The 19,372-nt window shown below is 46.5% G+C and overlaps 1 protein-coding gene across 1 annotated transcript in view; it reads right to left on the minus strand.

The window, feature by feature from the left end:
• PTGFRN (prostaglandin F2 receptor inhibitor) overlaps positions 1–4,430 on the minus strand; it is an 81,095-nt gene extending 76,665 nt beyond the window's left edge. The window contains exon 1 of the mRNA XM_034990209.1: positions 4,236–4,430. Coding sequence (XP_034846100.1) covers positions 4,236–4,284 — 49 coding nt within the window. The 5' untranslated portion in view covers positions 4,285–4,430. The remainder of the gene's footprint in view (positions 1–4,235) is intronic.
• Between the last annotated feature and the right edge of the window lie 14,942 nt (positions 4,431–19,372).

Raw genomic sequence — 19,372 nt, forward strand, 5'->3', positions numbered from 1 at the left:
ATTATAGGCGTGGCTCCTTTTTACCTTACATCCTTCGTAACTGACACAGAGACCACTAGCTCCCCCCCAAATCCACTGTTTTCTCCCACAGCGGGTGGTGCTCAGTGGCTGCCAGGCTACTTTGCATTTCTTGGCTTCCCTTGCAGCTAGTGTGAGGAGGCTAAGTTCTCTTGAATGGAAAGTGTGCAGAAATGATGTGCGCCCCTTCAAAGCCTGGCCTAGGAAGTCTCCATGCGTTCTCCTCCATGCTCTTTCCCCCTTATGGGGCTGGAAAGGAGATGAGGACAACCGAAGTGATCTTAGATGGGCTGAAGACGGGGGAGCTGCCATCAGCCTGGGCGCAAGAAGGGCTGCAAGGAGCAGGGATACCCCTCACCCCTGGCATCTGAAGCACCCCTGGCACTGTTATGAAAGGCACTTCTATTGTTTGAACCATGATGCTTCAAGTCTCTTTCTTTCTTTTTTTTTTTAAGATTTTATTTATTTATTTGAGAGAGAGAATGAGATAGAGAGCACGAGAGGGGGGAGGGTCAGAGAGAGAGGCAGACTCCCTGCTGAGCAGGGAGTCCGACGTGGGACTCGATCCCGGGACTCCAGGATCATGACCTGAGCCGAAGGCAGTCGCTTAACCAACTGAGCCACCCAGGCGCCCGTCTCTTTCTTTTTTAAAGCAGTTTGGTCTACCTAATTAATATAAAACTCTTCTATCTCATTTGAATTTGAAAATACAGAGGTAACGCTTTTGTCATTTAAAAACCATTTCAATGGATTTGAAAGTTGTTTTTTTTTTTTAAGACACAAATGAAGAGAATATCTTAATCCCTCCCCACGGCGAGTCTTCCTCTCACTCTCTAATTCATGCTGTATACTAGTGAGGACTGACCTCCTCAAGCACATTGCTGTGTTGTATTAACTTCACCCTGAGAGCTTTTAATGGCTACCCATTACCCACAGATAAAGGGATATATGCATGTATCTATTCAGTTGACCAACATTTACCAAATACCTACTATGTGCTGCCAGGTGCCCTAGTGGTAATAGGAATACTATAGTGAACAGGATGAACATGATCCTTGCCCCTGGGGATATAATCAGGGTGAGGATTCAGACCAGAAACAGACAACTACCTACAGTGAAATAAATAAGTGACATTAGAGGAAAAGTACGGGCTGCCCGGCAGTACCCCCAAAACCAACGAACCCATCCCTCACAGCCCACACGTCTCAGCCCAGCATGAAAAGCCCTCAGGAGCTCCCCAAGCCCACCCTTCCAGCTTGCTCTCCCATTAGAACCTCCCCCTCCCACCTCCAGCTCCATGGAACTTACATGCCCTTCCTGAATGAGCCGAACACTTTCACTTTATCCACACTCGATGCCCTTCCACAAGTGTGCTTTTCCTGGAATGCTCTTCCACCCCTTCTTTCAAAATTCTAATCATCCTCGAGGATGCCACCTTTTCAGCAAAACCAACCCCAACCCCAAGTCAAAATTAATCATCCTCTTCCCTGCTGCCTACCAGCACTTGGTGTCTCTGTCAGGTGTTTCATTTTGTCTTGCAGTTCGCTGTTTTATTTATCATCTGTCCATCCACCCGCACCGACCACCCAGGGAGGCATTTGTCTGTGATGTTCTGTGGACTCTGATGGGTATTCAAGAAATGCCATCATGAATGGATGGACAAGACAGGTCAGACATAAGGCCCTGCTCCGGGAAGCTGAGTGGGTTCTGATACGATCACTGAGAGGGAGACTTAGGAAAATTTCATGGAGGAAGCGAGTTTTAGGGGAAAAGGGAATACATAGGTGAGAGAAGAGAAGCAGGAGGGACGTTCCCAGGCCATGGAAAAGGGAAAGGCCAGAAGGTTCACAATTCTCTGTAAAGGATAGCAAAGTTTCCTTAGAATGAAGTGTTTGACTCAGAAGGAAGCAACACAAGGGCAGGCTATCCTTGGAAGAAAAACCATAAAGAACCAATGAGCAAAGGTGGGACTCCCAAAACTGATCCTTCTGGAAAATAATGAACTAAGAAGGGAGGCTGGAGGAAAAGGTCAACCAGGAAGATGTCCAAAGCTATCTGTGTGGGGAATTATCAGAACCTGGGCTAGGACAGTAGCTGTAGAAACAGGAAGAATGGGAAGAAGCCTGAGTCTGTGCTAGGGGAAAAGCCACAGAGTTGAGGGACTGTGTGAACATGGAGGTCACAGAGGGCAGTGACGGCAAGATTTTGCTCAGGATGCAATACAAGAGGGAAGATGAGCTTGTTTATTGACATATTAAGTTTCAGGAGCCAGTACAACATGGAGGGCTTCCCAGAGGTCAGAAAGAAGCCACACTGGTGAGACGCTGGAGGGCACACCGGAGGGCAGGGCTGTCATCTGCAACACCAAGTTCAGGAGATGTTAGGTGGAAAGGCACTGGCTGGTGACACCTCAGATATTCACGTCTACTTAACATGCAATGCCCTGCAGCGCAGGACACAGTGGTGCACTTACAACCAAGATTTCTCCAAGTTGTGCTTTCCCCACTTCTATTTTTGCTTTTGCCCATCTCTCTTTGCCCCCTCTCCCTTTTTCTCCCTCATCATAGTACTCAAGGGCATTCTTTTCAGACTTCTACGTGAGCCCACCATCTAAGCTGGTACATGGGTTGTCAACTGCACAGCTCTAGAGGGTCATTCACCTTGGCTACAAAGTGAAGAGCAGTTCTTAGGGTTGTGCAGTGCACAATCTGCGCGACCATGGGGCATGGCCTGGTTCGACCCAGACACATTAGCCAATTAATGGGTATGGACTATCACAACAAATGGAGAACTTCAGGGGTCCCGGTATGAAAGGGAAAGCTCTAGGACCCGAGACCATACAATACATGCTACAAAACTAAGTGAAGGATCTGGAAGCGTTCTGCACATGGTTGCAGCTAAAGCAATATGGCTGGATGAGCTCTCTTGGGGAGTGAATTCCAGAAAACCCTTCAAAGATGAAGAAAGAAAACACAGTAGCAGCTAGAAAGGCTGGCCCACCCGCAGCAGGAGTCATGGGGGTGGGGACAATGTGGGCCCTGGTGTCAGCAGGATGGGAATGGCTGTGGGAGGCTTCCACTGGGACCCTCTGACTGTAAGTGCAGAGTAGTCATTTGCCCTGTGTGCAGCTGGGGCCTGGCTGGGACAAACGCCACACACCATGCATTCTGCAAAAGATTCAGATCTGCCTTCTCTAGGGGCTTGGAAGGGAACCCTGGGTCAGGTCACAGGACTCCTTCTGTTCTGGCTGACCCAGACCAAAGGGATCCAAGAATATTAAAGAATATCAAAGCCCTGGGGTCAGCCGTCCAGCACCTCCGTGGGCACTTAACAAACATACGTATTTCTATGGCTGATAACTGCATAGTTATGTTAAATAACCATATTACCATAATCATGTGTATCTACACGAAAATGGTGTCTGTGTGTATGGGGTAAAAGGAAAATGGAGAGGAAGAAAAAAAAAAACACCAAAGATTCCTTGGGTTGGGGGGACGGCGCTGGGTCAAATTATCAAGAGGCACCCAGGTTTGGGGAGGGTGGAAGACAGGGGACCGTAAAGGGAAGAAAAGTAACAGGTAGGAAAAGTTGCAGAAGCCAAGGCTCCCAGGTCTTTGTGTGCAAATGTGCAGCTAGGCAGCTTCTAGAAGAGCTAAAGGAAAAGACTGAGGCAGAATATCGAGCCACCGCCAACATGACGAAGGACGCGCACACCGATTTTTCCTAGCGCTCTGGGCCACCCCGTGACCTTCGTAGAAGGAAGTTGGCGGATTGTCTCCCTTCCCTGGAAAGGCAGCTCGGCGTGGGCTGGCATGTGCCAGGGACGGGTCGGCCGGTCTCGGCTACGGCGGGGCACATCAAAGGCGCCTATTTCCGCCCCCCTGCTGCGGACGCGGCCGGGGACCGCGGGCACCTTCCAGGCCCGGAGTTCAAGGTGAGCCGGGCTCCCGCGCGGCCAACAGGTAGGGAGGGCTGGGGGAGGCCGGCCACGGGCCACTCCCCCCTTCCCCCGGCACAGGTGGGGCGAGGCGCGGCCTGGCGGAGCGGCCCGGCCGGGTTCGCGCCCGGCTCCCGGCGGCCCCGCGCCGCCCGCGGACCCCGCCGCCTCTCCCGGGCGCCGCCCGGCACCCCCGCGCCCCAGGCCGCGTGCCGCAGCTGCGCCCCCGCCGAGCCTCGCCCCCCGCCCCCCCGCCCCGCCAAGCCCCGCGCGCACTCACCCAGCCACAGGAGCGCCAGCAGCAGCGGCCTCGGCGCCAGGCGCCCCATGCTCGCCGGGCGGGAGCGACTCTCCCCCGCCTCCCGCGTCCCCGCCGCCTCTCCTCCTCCTCCTCCTCCAGCTCCGGCTGCTCCAGAGTCCGCACTCCCCCGCCTGGGCCGCGCGCCTGCTCCGCTCTCCTCGCGAGCCGAGAAATCCCAGCGCTGGGCCGTACGTGCGCCCCTCGCTCCGCGCCGCCCGCCCCCGCCCGCCCCCGCCCGCCGCCCGCCTCCCGCCGGCCCGGCACCGGCAGCCGGGCGCCGGAGCCGCCCCGCCGAGCCGAGGAGCGCGCAGCCCCGACCGCTTCCCGAAAGCAAAAGGGAAGAGCCGCAGCGCCCGCCCGCGCCTCCCACCCGGCGCTCTGCCAGCAACAAACACAAACTTTCCCAAGCCCCTCCCCGCTCCAGGTAACGGAGGCAGCGCCCCGCCACCCGCTTAAAGGGGAGGAGGCGTCGGAGCCCACCCCGCTCTCCCCTCGGGCCCCCGCCCCACGACAAACTTTCCTCCGACCTTTAAAAGTTGGCCCGGGAAGGACTCGTCTGGAAACCCCATCGCCTGAGCTCCATTCCGGGACACCCCGCGTTCCCGTCCCTCTGGAGCCACCCACGCGTGTCTGCTATTCCCTCAGCTCCCTCGCCGCCGTTCACCCACTCGTCCCAGGCTCAGCACCCCACCCACCAGCCGCTGGGCTGTTGCTAAAAATGACTCAGGTAGGACTTGCCCAGAGATGAAAGGACTTTAAAGGTCATGGGGGGTTCCAACCTCTTCGTGGTACAAGGCCATAAATGTTCAGGTGACCTACCCAGGGATTCACAGCGAAGTGCCAAGAGCAGAACCTAGATCTCACAGGCTCTGCTCGCACGCAGCCCTGTGGACGGGAGGTGGGCCTCCCCTCTCCAGGGTGCCTATGGCATTGATTAGAACACTTCCCACAAGTAAACCCATGGGGAACAAACCAACCAACCAAGTGTATTAATAGCTACAGTTCTTCATACGGAATGTACTCTTAAGACTAAATATGTGTTGCTTTAAGTGGACACAACTGGTTACCAATAAAGACTCTTTTTGCGGGCGCCTGGGTGGCTCAGTCGGTTAAGCGACTGCCTTCGGCTCAGGTCATGATCCTGGAGTCGCTGGATCGAGTCCCGCATCGGGCTCCCTGCTCGGTGGGGAGCCTGCTTCTGCCTCTGACCCTCCCCCCTCTCATGTACTCCCTCTCTCTCATTCTCGCTCTCTCAAATAAAAATAAATAAAATCTTTAAAAAAAAAAAAAAAAGACTCTTTTTTCCCCACAATAGGGTTTTGTGCTTCTAATTTGAACACAAAAGGCCCAGTATTGAAAAAAAAAAATAGTGTTCATTGTTTAAAACTTCACAAGGGTGATTCACAAGGTGCTCCTATAGGGAGCAACCCTGATTGATGCCCAATGCCCCCCAGGACCACAGCCTTTCATTAATACGTGCAACACACATCACAGTTGTGAATAGACAAACTGCCCAGATTGGGGAGAGGAGCCCTGCTTTAACTCTGATGCAGCATTACTTCCACTAACAAGTGTTTCTTATTTCCAATTGCAAGTGTGTGATTAGCCAGGTATGGACCCCTGTGAAAGGGACTCAAAAATTCTTTCCCGGTGGCACAACAATGGGAATGTCTTAATGCCACTGAACCATACACTTAAAAATGGTTAAAATGGTAAATTCTGTTTTAACACAATAAAGAAAAAATTTTTATTTCATTTTTGCCACTGAGCCTTTCTTCATACTGTTCACCCACCCTGAAATCCCTTTCTTCTTCCCATCTCATGGAATCCTCTAGAATTTCTCTGAGAAGTTTTGGAATTTAATTCAATTGACCTCAAGTGCAAGGCCTAATGTTAGGCCCTGGGAGATGCTGGAACTACAGAGAAGAAGAGTAAGGCCTGGCCCCTCTGGAAACTTGAATCTTTTCCTTTCTTAACCACCCACAGCACTTAATGTCTGGACCACACATTTTGGCATTTGGTGACATTCAGGTTAGCACATGCTTGGACTCAATGTTTGTATCCTTCCCCCCCACCACCATTCATATATTAAAACCCTAACCCCTACTGGTATTTGGAGGTGGGGCCTTTGAGGGTAATTAGGTCCTGAGGATGGGATGGAGCCCTTGTGAATGGGATTAGTGCCTTTATAAGAAGAGACACAAAATAGATGATTTCTCCACCGTGTAAGGATGCAGCTAGACAGTATCTGCAAACCAGGAGAAAGGCCCTCACCAGGAACTAAATCTTGGACTTCCCAGCCTCCAGAACTATGATAAATAAATGTTTCTTGTTTAAGCTACCTGGTCTATGGCATTCACCATGGCAGCTTGAGCCTACTAAAACAGCACAACATACATACCACTCCCTTTTTTTGGCTAAAAAAGGAATGAGTCAATGCCCGAAACTCTTATAACAAGTAAGTGCGAGTCTGGAGGTGTGCCTGGCACATGATAGGTCTTCAGTAAATATTTATAGACTGAATTCATGCCAGGCACTGGGCTAGACCCTGGGAATACAGAGATGGATAAGATAGTTCCTGCCCTTAACGGTGCTTGCAGTCTGTGCTTCACGACTTGGTAGGTGTGACAGCCTATACAAGGTGTAGGTGTGACACAGGGAGTGGTCAGTCCTGGGAAAGGTTGCCCAAAAAAGCTGCTCAGAGGAGATGACTATGAAATGAGTTTGGAACGATCGGGAAGCTGTGAGGTGTAGGGATGTACTTACTGTTGATGTTGTATATTTAATATGATAGGGATTCTTCTCCCCTCCCCTCTCCACCCCTAGGTGTTATTAAATTAATGATGCATTTTCAATCACGGAAATAACAGTGGTTAGTAGTTGAAATGGAAATAATAAATACGACTGTCCAGGCAGGGCATGCAGAATGAGGACTGAAGTGGATAGCCTGTTGGTAGTGGGCAGTCAGCTGTGTCGCAAGAGTCAGCCCAAGACAGCCGTTTTGTAGCAGAAAATGAGTGTAAGTTAATAACTCAACTCCAGACAGTTGCTCATAACCACCACCCTTTGCATAGCCCTGACTATCAAAGGGTAAAATCCTAAAGAAACACAACACCCGCAGCAGACCAGCACACTTTGTTAATTCATGACTCTGGAATCCAATGATGCTTTTATTATGAAAGATATTTATTTGCCAGAGTGAGTAACCTCCTTTGCGGGTAAGGCTTTCGCCCCAGCCAATTGTTCTCAGTTTGGTTAGTCTGCGGGATTGCCTGGGGCAAAATGGTTCATTTCTCCAGCAACTCTGACCCACACCCATCCCCAAGGAGCTGAGCTGTTCACTGGATTTCCTTTGCCAGATCAGTGACCATGGGAGGCTCTGGTCACAACAGCCAATCCTTGTCTCTTGATTACACATATCTGCCTACAGGCATTGCCCCTGAAAACCCGGTGAAGGCCCTCACACTCTCACTCCTGACAGATTTTCCTGCTGAGATCAGGAAAGTCACCCTATTATCTAAAGTTGAAAATGGAAATATTAAAAGGTCCCAGTGAATGAATTTGCTGATTGTTCTAAGATTCACCCAGACCTGGTATGTTAGTTCTGCCATCCCACCAGCCCATGAACACACACACACACACACACACAGAGTCTTCAGATGACCCTAACCCTACTTCAGCAGAGTGGCAGGGGTAGGAGTGTGTTCAACCTTTCATTCCATTAATCATTTTCATTAAAATACGTCTTTGTTTTTTTTTTTTTTTCCAGGTGTCTTTCCCCTACGGAAGTTAAGGGGATTACTAATGAAAAAGAAATGTAAGATTTAATCATAGAATTAGAGGACGGAATTAAGAGTTAAAAGAGGGGGACACCTGGGTGGCTCAGTGAAGCGACCACCTCTTGATTTCGGCTCAGGGCATGGTCTCAGGAGATGGAGCCCCAGGTCGTCACACTCTGTGCTCAGCGTGGAGTCTGCTTGAGATTCTCTTCCTCTCCCTCTGCTCCCCCCCCCCACTCCTGCTATCTCTCTTGCTTGCTCTCAAATAAATAAATAAATAAATAAATAGAATCAAAAGAGTTACAAGGGAAGAGTGGGGAGAGGAGGCCTTCCTTTCCTGATGAGTGACAGTCATTTGCCACCGCAGGAAAGCCCACTGGGGAAGTTATGAAATGCCCAACCGTCGAGCTTGGAAAACAGTAAGGGCCTCATCTGTTTGGAATGGGTTAAGCATGGTCCTGCCGAGGCCTGTGCTCTGTGACTTCCAGCCTCAGGCTGGCACAGGAGATACTGGAGAAAGTGTTCTTAGATGACCAGACCTGCCCCTGATTGCACTTCTGCCAGGTCAAAAGTGTCTCCTGAGTCCCCGCCCCCGCAGCGTTGACTCCCCCCCCTCCCCCACGGGGTCGCAGGAGCATGAGGGGAAAAGCAAAGAATGGACGGAGGCTGGCCTTTTGCAATAAAAGCCCTCCAGAAAAGTGAGGCATTCCTAGGAAGTAGAGCATGTATCTGGCCCTTGCCCTAGAGAGGCTTATAATCTAGTCGGATGTATGGGAAGAGCTACAGTGCTACAAAGGAAGGGAAGAAGACTGAGGCCAAAGCAAAGGGAATTGAATGGGGGTAAGTAGGTAAGGGAGGCTCAGCCACTGCGTGTAGCATTCCGCAGCTACCGCCTCGTCTGGGCTGAAAACACCTCCCACAGTGAACAGACACAACAGAGTCAGTGATGAGGAAGAAGAGCCGCCTCGTGCCAGAGGTTAGAAGTCGCTAGAAGGAGCTTCAGGATGTCTGAGGAGACTCTTCCCCAAGGCCAGGGCTGCCCCACCAGACCTGACCTTGTGCCTGGCAGCTGGTGGGCCAGGGAGGGAGGGGTCTTCGTGCCCTCCTAGGAAGGCACCACAGCATTCACAAGTGCGCGAGGCGGGGAAGTGAAGAAGGGGGGAAGTCCTCTTTCCTTCCCCTTACCATTTCCCCCCCACCAGCCTTTCTCACTCCACTTGAGCTCTGCTTCGGGGTTCAACTGGAACACAAACACTACATATTTAAAATATTTGCAACCTAAAATGCATTCAGAGTGGGGCTGCTAGCCCCTAGCTAGCTGCTAACTAAAACACACACAGTTAAATTGAATTTCGGATAAACGAGGAATACTTTTGAGGATAAGTATGTCCCAAATAGTGCGCAGAGCACCCTCATACTTAAAAGTATTCCTCGTTTATCCGAAATTCAAAGTCAACTAGGCATCCTGTATTTTTATTTGCTGAATCTAGCAACCTTTGACCGGAGAGGAGTTACCTTATATGGAAATAGGTTCTTCTGGATGACAATGGGGAGCTCTAAGTAGTTATCTTCTGATTATTTTGGAGTTCTGCATTTCAAAGGAGGAATAGACTTGCTTCGGGGGCGCTATGTTGAGTCACTGGGTAAAAACTGCCAAGAGACAGAATTGGCCTCATTTGTCATAACCAGAGTGAGCTCAAGGATGAGGGGAGCCACATGATTTGTTGGAATCCCCTGCTCTCTAAAAACATTCAGCCAGACACTAAATGCCTACCTGTAAGGGCAGCCCCAGGGATTACTGCATTGGATAGGGGGGGTACAGAGAAGCTGATCTAGGGGCAATCCTTTCCAACCTCAAGATCATGTGATTTATCTAAGGCCAGCCAACTCTTTCCTAGTCCCTCTTCCAAAGTGAAATCTTTGTCCATGCCGCCCCTCCCTTTTCTGGACCTTGGGGCTGGGCTGTCTGTCTGTCCTGCAGCTTAGAGAACATAGCAAATTCATGCAGATGCCACAGCTTTATTGTGAAAAACTAGGATTACTACCCCCGCTACCTACCTACCTACTCTTTACCTGAGAGTACTCAGATGAGTTATTCTAAAACCCAGCCGCCATTTTGGGGAGACATCTCCCATTTTTATCCACTCCGTAGCTCATAATCCCCCTCGGCAAGTCACTTAGCAGAGGGGTACATTTTGCAATTTTGTCTATCGTGGAAGGTGCCTGGCAAGTGGCATTTTGCCAGCCAGCCACTTCATGGTACTTTACCGAATGACTTTTGTCCTCCCATAGCAGAAGCAGCTTTGTAGCACCTGCTTTAATACTTTTTTCTGGCCTGAAATTGTACCCATGCTTTGTGACATAAAGCTTGTGGAGGTCTTAATCAGCCATTTGCCTCCGAGTTAGGAAGAACACAAAGTTACTTTCTGAGTAGACTCTTGGGCACCTTGCCCATGAAAACACTGGAAGTCCACTTCTGAACCACGGTGGGCTGTCCTGGCGTGGCCCCAACATCTTCATGAGAGCATGTCAGACCTGCCCCAAGTGGGCTGATTGATGGGTAGGGTAAGTGTGTCTGTGCTTTACCAGCCACCCAGAACAGCAACCATCCAGATGATGATTGCAAACTTACTGCTCCTCAGTATTTTTAAAAGCCCAACTGAACGGCGCCTGGGTGGCTCAGATGGTTAAGCGGCTGCCTTCGGCTTAGGTCATGATCCCAGGGGCCTGGGATTGAGCCCTGCATCGGCCTCCCTGCTCCACGGGGAGGCTGCTTCCCCTCTCCCCCTGCTTCTCCCCCTGCTCATGCTCTCTCTCTCTCTGTATCTCTGTGTCTCGAATGAATAAATAAAAAAATCTTTAAAAAAAATTAAAAATAAAAGCCCAACTGAGAGCAACAATATTTATGGAAGATTACCTGAAGTAAATGCAGCCTGTACATTCTTCTAGAAACCCTAAGATCCCCCTGAATTATGAATTAAGTAGACCTTTAGTAAGCTTGATACCTAGCTATATCGCACTGGCACCCCCATAAAGTTGCTTTTACTGAATTCCATTTTGTCATGATGCCGTCAGTTGATATTGAGGGACGACCTAACAAACAGTCCTATGCACTTTGTCCCTGTCTTCTCTGGAAGGACAGGTTTACAGAGGCTCTTCATTACATCAGGCAGCATCCTCTCCACTTAGGACTCGTGGCAAATTTTTACTCTGTTCTCAGTACTACAAATGACTGCGCGTTTCCTTAGCTACTGGTTTCTTTTTACCTTATGGATTCTGTAAATGTTATAAGCGGTGGTGTTTTTCTTTTCATGGCAGTGATTAGAAAGCTTCTGGTCAGATCTATGCCCTTCCCCCCCCCCCCCAGCCCCAGCAAATGAATAGGACAAAAAGCACGAATTTTGAATAACCTTTGAATAACTTGCCACTGTTATTTTCCCCTTCCCTAGTTTGACTCTTTTCATTTTCCTTTCTTTGCGGCTCATGCATGTGCACAAAGTAGGACCCCGTTTCCCATCCTCCCTACTACTGTCATATTCTATTGCACACCTCCTGCCCTTCAAGAGACATTTTACATTCTCATTCCTCATTTGCAGATTAAATACAATGAGGTAATAATCACAATGAACTCTGCTTCCAGGGAAAGGATGGAATGTGATAAGGCTGAGCCGGGCCACCCTGGAACTTGAGGCCCCGTGTGGCAGAGGTGTGGCATCCCATCAGCGACCCAGGAGCTCCTGAGAAAGGACATCTTTTCTGAGAGAAGCAGACAGCGGCCTCTCCTCCCCTCACCCTAGCACGGGGCACTGGGCATCTGTCCACACTGGCTGACAAATATTAGAATTCACTCGCTTTCTCTGAGCACACAATGGGTGGAGGGTTGCAAGGGTCCGAGCAAGTCCTGGGTGGGGGGATGGTCACTCACCTTGGGTTCTACATAGTCAACAGCTCACTTGTGAAGGTCCAGCCAGCCCTGAACTGCTCGGGGTTCCCCACACTCTGCTGCTTCTCCCTTCCGTTTGCTGCCCAACCTCCGAAATGCTCTTCATTCTACTCCACATGGCCACTCTGGAGGGTTGGGTTCCCTTGAAAGCAAAACGTGGGACACTGACGGGTGTGAGTCATTTCTTTGGGAAGTGAGCTCAGAAAGCAGCGGTGAAGAAGCAGGGGGAGCCAGTCAGTGGAGGAGAGAAAGTCAATAAAGCATGTGTTACCGAAAGGGTACTGCTGTGGGCCAACTGGGTAGAATGGGCCTCTGAACTGTCCCGTCCATCCCAGTGGAAACAGAAGGTTCAGGCATTACTCTCTCACTCTCCAGCCTCAACTGTTGGAATTGCCCCCCCCCACCCCAACACCGCGACATTAACTCCTCCATTCCTCTGGTCTGCACCTGTCCTAGCCTAGAGTCTTGACGCAGGCAGGTGGAGGGACACGGGTGTGCTCGAGGTGGGTCGCTGATGGCATGCGCTGAACTGTCCCCCCACAGCTTTGTGGAAAGCCCAGGAGAGGCCAAGGGATGTGACTCGGGGCTTCTGCTCATCACTCCTATTTCCAGGCTGGTGTCCCTCTCCCCGCAATGCCCTGTGGGTATCTCTGGCTCTTTGTTTAATGTGTGTCTTAGAGTTAAACAACAGTCCTGTGCGTGTCTGTCTCCCCACCAATGGGATCAGAAGCTGCATTCTACTCAGCTTTGGATGCCAGCGCCCGGCACAGCGCCTGACACAGAGTAGGTCTGCTCAATAAATGTGTCAGTTCCGACTAGCGTGGTTTGTGTCTCTTTCATCTGTTGGAGTGTCAATCACATTTTATTTGGGAAAAAAATAATCCAAAACCACTTATTTAGTCCAACCCTCTCGATTTACAAATGAGGCATCGGAGGCCCAGAGAGCCTGAGTAACTTGTCTGAGATTACACAGTATATTAAAGTGATTATGGAATATTAAAATGATTCCACAAACTATGCCAAATGCAGGCAAGGGGGCCGGCGGGAGTTACAATGTAAATTATTAGCACTTCAAATGGAGGGTATGACCACTCTGTGCTGGATTTCCAGCAGGAAATTGCTTAAAATAAATTAACTTGGAAAGTTCCTGAGCTCTGATTAAAGAGGTGAATGGCTTGAATGGGGCTCTCTCTTTGAGGAGAAGAAATTCACCCTCTGTAAACACATTTTCAAGTAATGTACCAAGGACTTTGAATCAGAATGAACTTACTTAGCATTCTCTTCCTCCAACCCATTCATCCCACAGTGGCAGCTATAGGGAGAGGCGTTTTAGTTTTTAATAAAAAAAATGAGATGTGGATGGTACTATCTTAAGAAATTGAAAAAAAACCCTGAAGCCCTCCCCTTCACCTGTGCTCCCTCCTATTCCTAGAAAACCTTCTGCTGCAGTCTTAAGCAATGTGTGAGATACAGAATGCCAGGGGTGGTCAAAGATTATGATGAAAACCAAGAAAAATAAAAGCTTACCACCCCCTGGGGTGCCTGGGTGGCTCTGTTGTAAAGCGTCTGCCTTCAGCTCAGGTAACGATCCCAGGGTCCTGGGATCAAGCCCCGCACTGGGTTCCCTGCTCGGCAAGAAGCCTGCTTCTCCCTCTCCCACTCCCCCTGCTTGTGTTCCCTCTCTCGCTGTCTCTCTCTGTGTCAAATAAATAAATAAAATCTTTAAAGAAAAAAAAAGTTTACCACTCTTCACTGCATGCTAATATAAATTAAAAAAAAAAAAAACAGTGAAAAACTTTAACTTGCGAGGGCAGGGGGAGATTGTGAGTCATGGGAACTAGTCATCCTGCCAAATGAGAGAGTTAGGACTCATTTGAACAGACATACTTGTACTAAACTTTTCTCATGTGCCTGGACATGGGCCAACATTAGTCTATAAAAGAGGGGCTGGTTTAGTGTTTTCAGAGTCCATAATACTGTGACAAAAAAAACAAAACAAAGAAAACCCAACCTGATGAGTCTAAAGCAGACTCCTGCTTCTCATCTGTGTGGCCCATTCTCTAAAGTTTTCCTTCTGACACTCACCTGGGCCAGAAGGTCCAAAAGTCAAGTGATAAAGGAGTGGTGATGCTTTTCTTCAGGCAACGTAGAAATGAAGGTTAAGAGGACTGAAGTCACACAGCGTAGGTGAACATTCAGGCTCTGCCACTTAAAAAAGCCCTCTGACCTGGCACGAGTTTATTTAACCTCTCTGGGTCTCAGTTTCCACATCTGTAAAATGGGGACTACTATAGTAATATTTATGGCAAAGGATTATTTTGGGAATTGAGAAAGGGTTCATTGTATATTCATAAGATAGAAGCTGTTGGTTTGGCACTCAACAGTGAGTGTCCCCACCTCCACCATGACTGCCTACCAAAATGTGTGCCCCGCTCCCCATTGTGGAATCATCACCGGAAATTGGTCCTCCCACTGGGGACTACATTTCTAGCTTCCTTTCAGCCTAGATGAAATGACAGAAATTACACATATAACTTGGAGGGGAGCAGGTTAAAAAGTAGTTTTGTGGCTTTTTTATACTCTCTTCCCTTCTGCTAGTTGGGAAGCAGAGGCTTAAGAGGACAGATCCTCAAGATGGGAAAGAAACAAGGGTCCCCAAATCGCTATATGGAGGAAAGCTGTCCCCAGCCGGGAACACCAGCAATTGTCCTGTTACGGTAGGGAGAAATAAACTTCGATGGTGTTAAGTCCCTGGAATGTGGGGCTTACTTGTTCCAGCTGCTACAGTTACCCCAAGTAGTACACCTCCCTCCTTTTTTCCTAAGAAACCTCCCTGTTGCTGAGGAGTCTGCCCACCTCTGTTGAACCGTATGCCCTAAGGGAGGCTGGCTCCATCCCCAGGGGAATTCTTGATTGCTCTACAACTAGAGGTCTCTAAAGCTCTAAACTTGAAGACTTATAAGTTTAATTCCCTTGTCAGTGATTGGTTTAAGCATGACCAGTGAGAAAACTCTGGCCATCGCGATGTAAGGCAAAGTCTTCTGGGAGGGCTCTTGCAATCTCTTCCTTACATCAACATCACTCCAGCTTTTTTATGATTACTGCTTTTTCTTGTTTCTGTTTTCCTCTTACCATTTTTAAGGTTTATTGAGGCATAATTTATATATAATAAAATTCACCAATTTAAGTATAGTTTGAGGAGTTTTTACAAAGTCATGTAACCACCACCACAATCATGATCAAGAATATTTCCAGGGCACCTGGCTAACTCAGTCGGAAGAGCATGTGATTCTTGATCTCAGGATTGTGAGTTCAAGCCACATGTTGGGTATAGAGATTACTTAAAAAAATTAAATCTTAAAAAAAAAAAGAATACTTCCATCTCCCACTAAAGATCCCTGTGCCCCTCTGTAGTCAATCCCCTCCCTTCATACCTAGGCCCTGCAACCACTGATCAGTTTTCTATCACTATAGTTTTACCCTTCTAAAATTTTATATAAATCAAATTATACAGATATAGTCTTGTATGTCAGGCTTCTTTCACACAGCATAATGCTTTTAAGATTCATCCACGTTGTTGTATGGATCAGCAGTTCACTCCCTTTTATTGCTGAGGAGTATTCCATTATATAGAGATAACTCAGTTTGCATATCCATTTACCAGTTGATGCAAATTTGGGTTCTTTCCAGTTTTTGTTTATTATGAAAAAAGGTACTATAAACACTTGCAAGAAAGTGTTTGTGTGGATATACCTTTTGTTTCTCTTGAGAAAATTTTTTTTCTCAAGTTTTATGTTTTATGTTTAAATTTATAAGACACTGCCCAACTGTTTCCAAAGTAGCATTTTGGAATATATTACTTGGCATTTCTACCCAAAATATATGAGAGTTTCAGTTCCTCTGTGCCCTTGTCAACACTTGGTATTGTCAGACATATTTAATTTAGGTTATTCCAGTGGGTCTGTAGTAGAATCTCATTGTGGTTTTAATTTGCATTTCCTTAGTGACTAACTACGTGGAGTATCTTTTCATGTGCTTATTTGCCATCTGTATATCTTCTTTGGTAAAATGCCTATTCAAATATTTCACCCATTTTTAATTGGGATGTTTGTCTTCTTATTCATGAGTTATAAGAGTTCATTATATATTTTGAATAAAGTTCTTCATCCATTACATGTTATATAGATTTTTTTCCAAAGTCATGTTTTCATGGTTTATCTTTTTTCATCCTTTTACCTTTACCTGTTGGTGACTTTATATTTAAAGTACAATTTTATTAGATAGTATATAGTTGGGTTTTGCTTTCTTATCCATTCTGGCAATCCCTGCCTTATAATTAGGATATCTGAAACGTTTACATTTAATGCAATTTCGATGTAATTGAGTTTAAGTCTATGATCCTGCTATTTATTTTCTTTTTTTTTTTTTAAAGATTTTATTTATTTTTTTGAGAGAGAGTGAGAGACAGAGAGCCTGAGCAGAGGGCAGGGGCAGAGGGAAATGGAGAACAAGACCCCCTGCTGAGCAGGGAGCCCGATGTGGGACTCGATCCCAGGACTCTGGGATCATGAAGTCAGCCAAAGGCAGGCGCTTAATTGATGAGCCATGCAGGAGCCCTGCTATTTGTTTTCTATTTATCTCATTTTTTCTGTTCCTTTCTTTTTCTGCCTTTATTTGGTCAAAGTTTCATTTTGTTTTTTAGTATTCCTTTTTATTTGTTTCAGCTTTTAGCTATACCTCTTTGCTACTCTTTTTTAAATGGTTTCTGAGCTTACAATATGTGTCTTCAACTTGTCATGATCTATCTCGTGTAAATATAGAAGTCTTACAACATTGTACTTCCATTTACTCTTCTCTTCCTTTGTACTATTTTTTCCCATTAATTTTGTTCTACATATGTTATAAATCTCAGACTACATCATTGTTTTTTTTGCTTTAGATAATTACTTCACATTTTTTTTAAATAAGAAAAATGTCTCATATTTGTCCACATCCTTACATTTCCAGAGCCCTTCATTTCTTTGTGTGGTTCCAAGCTTCCATCTGGTATTGCTTTCCTTCCACTTTAAAAACTTTAACATTTTTTTGTAGTATAAGTCTGCTGGTGATAAATCCTCTCAGCTTTTGTTTACCTAAAAATGTCTTTGTTTTGTTTGTATTATTTCCCCTGGATATAGAATTCTAGGTTGTAAGCTTTCTTTTTCTCTCAGAACTTTAAAGATGTCATTTTGTTGTCTCTGGCTTACAGGGTTTTTGACAAGAAGTCAGCCGTTATTTTTATCTTTGTTTGCCTGTTTACAATGTATCTCGTTCTCTCTCTTTTTTTTTTAAGGTTTTATTTATTCATTTGAAGAGAGAGACACAGCAAGAGAGGGAACACAAGCAGGGGGAGTGGGGGAGGGAGAAGCAGGCTTCCCACTGAGCAGGGAGCCCAATGCAGGGCTCAATCCCAGGACCCTGGGATCATGACCTGAGCCGAAGGCAGATGCTTAACAACTGAGCCACCCAGGCACCCCAAGTATCTCTTTCTCTTTAAGTTTTCCTCTTTATCACTGGTTTTCAGCAATTTTATTATGATGTGTTCTGCTGTGATTTTCTTTGTGTTTGTCCTGTCGGGAGTTTATTAAAATTTTAAGATCTATGCTTTTATAGTTTATAGTGAATTTTGAAAAATTTTGGCTACTATTTCCTCAAATATATTTTTGGCCCTCATTGTCCTTTTTTCTCTTTCTGAACTCCAATTATATGTCACTTGATATTATTCCAGAGGTCACTGTGGCTCCGCCCATTGTTTGAAAAGCTTTTTCTGTCTGTGCTTCAGTTTTGATAGCTTTTATTGCTATGTCTTCAAGTTCATTCATCTTTTCTTCTACAGTGTTGATTATTCTGGTAAGCCCATCCAGTGAATTTTTTACTTCAGATATTGTATTTTCAGTTCTAGAAGTTCTATTTCATTATTTTTGTAGTTGTTTCCAAGTACGCCTTTATTATTTTCATGTTTGGTCTTGAATTCTTGGACATGTTTATAATAGCCATTTAAATTCCTTTTTTTAAAATTCCACCATGACTATCACCTTTAAGTCTGATTTTTCTTCTGGTTAAGAGTCACATTTCTCTGCTTCTTTGCATGTTTAGTAACTATTGGATGCTAGGCATTGTGAGAGTTAAGTATCTGGATTTTGCTGTCTTCCTTGAAAGAGTGATGGGCTTTGCATGAGGAGGCAATTAGGTTACCTGCAGATAGCTCAGTTCTTTTTTTTTTTTTTTTAAAGATTTTATTTATTTATTTGACAGAGAGACACAGTGAGAGAGGGAACACAAGCAGGGGGAGTGGGAGAGAGAGAGAAGCAGGCTTCCCGCTGAGCAGGAAGCCCGATGCGGGGCTCGATCCCAGGACCCTGGGATCATGACCTGAGCCGAAGGCAGACGCTTAACGACTGAGCCACCCAGGTGCCCCTCTTTTTTTTTTTTAAGATTTTATTTCTTTATTTGAGAGAGAGAGAGAGCACGAGAGTGGGGTGGGGGTCAGAGGGAGAAGCAGACTCCCCACTGATCAGGGAGCCTGATGTGGGACTCAATCCCGGGACTCCAAGATCATGGCCTGAGCCAAAGGCAGATGCTTAACCGACTAAGCCACCCAGGCGCCCCCCCCCTTTTTTTAAGATTTTATTTATTTACAGCTCAGTTCTTTTTAACTACTTCAAACGTTTTTATTATTAGAAATAATGTTTGCTTTCTATACAAGAGTTGGAAATCTGGAAAGTATAAAAAAAAATAAAATAAAGCAGTCCAGATTATAATTATCCAGCAATAACCACTGTTAATAGTTATATATTTCTTTTCAATGTTTTTCACCCCTTAAGGATACATTTTATTTTAAAAAATACATAGATATTATCACAATGAATACACAGCTCTGTTTCTTGTTCGTTTTCATGTAAGAACATTTTCTCATGTCATTAAAAATCTTTTATAAACTTGGGGCTCTTGGGTGGCTCAGTCGGTTAAGCATCTGACTTTGGCTCAGGTCATGATGTCAGGGTCCTGGGATAGAGCCCCACGTCAGGCTCCCCACACAGCGTAGAGTCTGCTTCTCTCCCTCTCCTTCTTCCCCTCCCCCCACTAATGCTCTCTCTCTCTCTCTAATCAATAAAATCTTTAAAAAAATCTTTTATATATTTAATTTTTTAGCCTTTTATTTGAAGTAATGTTAGATTTACAGAAGAGTTGCAAAGGTAGCACAGAGTTCCTGTATCTCCTTCCCCCAGCTTCCCTTGATGTTAACATGTCCATAACTATAGTACATTTATCCAGTGTTGCCAGATGTAGCCACTAAAACACAGAATGCCCAGTTAATCTTGAACTTCAATGAGCAATTTTTTAGTGAAATATCC

This window comes from Mirounga leonina, unplaced genomic scaffold (genome assembly GCF_011800145.1).
Source record: "Mirounga leonina isolate KUSES-001 unplaced genomic scaffold, KU_Mleo_1.0 Mir_507, whole genome shotgun sequence".
Taxonomy (NCBI): domain Eukaryota; kingdom Metazoa; phylum Chordata; class Mammalia; order Carnivora; family Phocidae; genus Mirounga; species Mirounga leonina.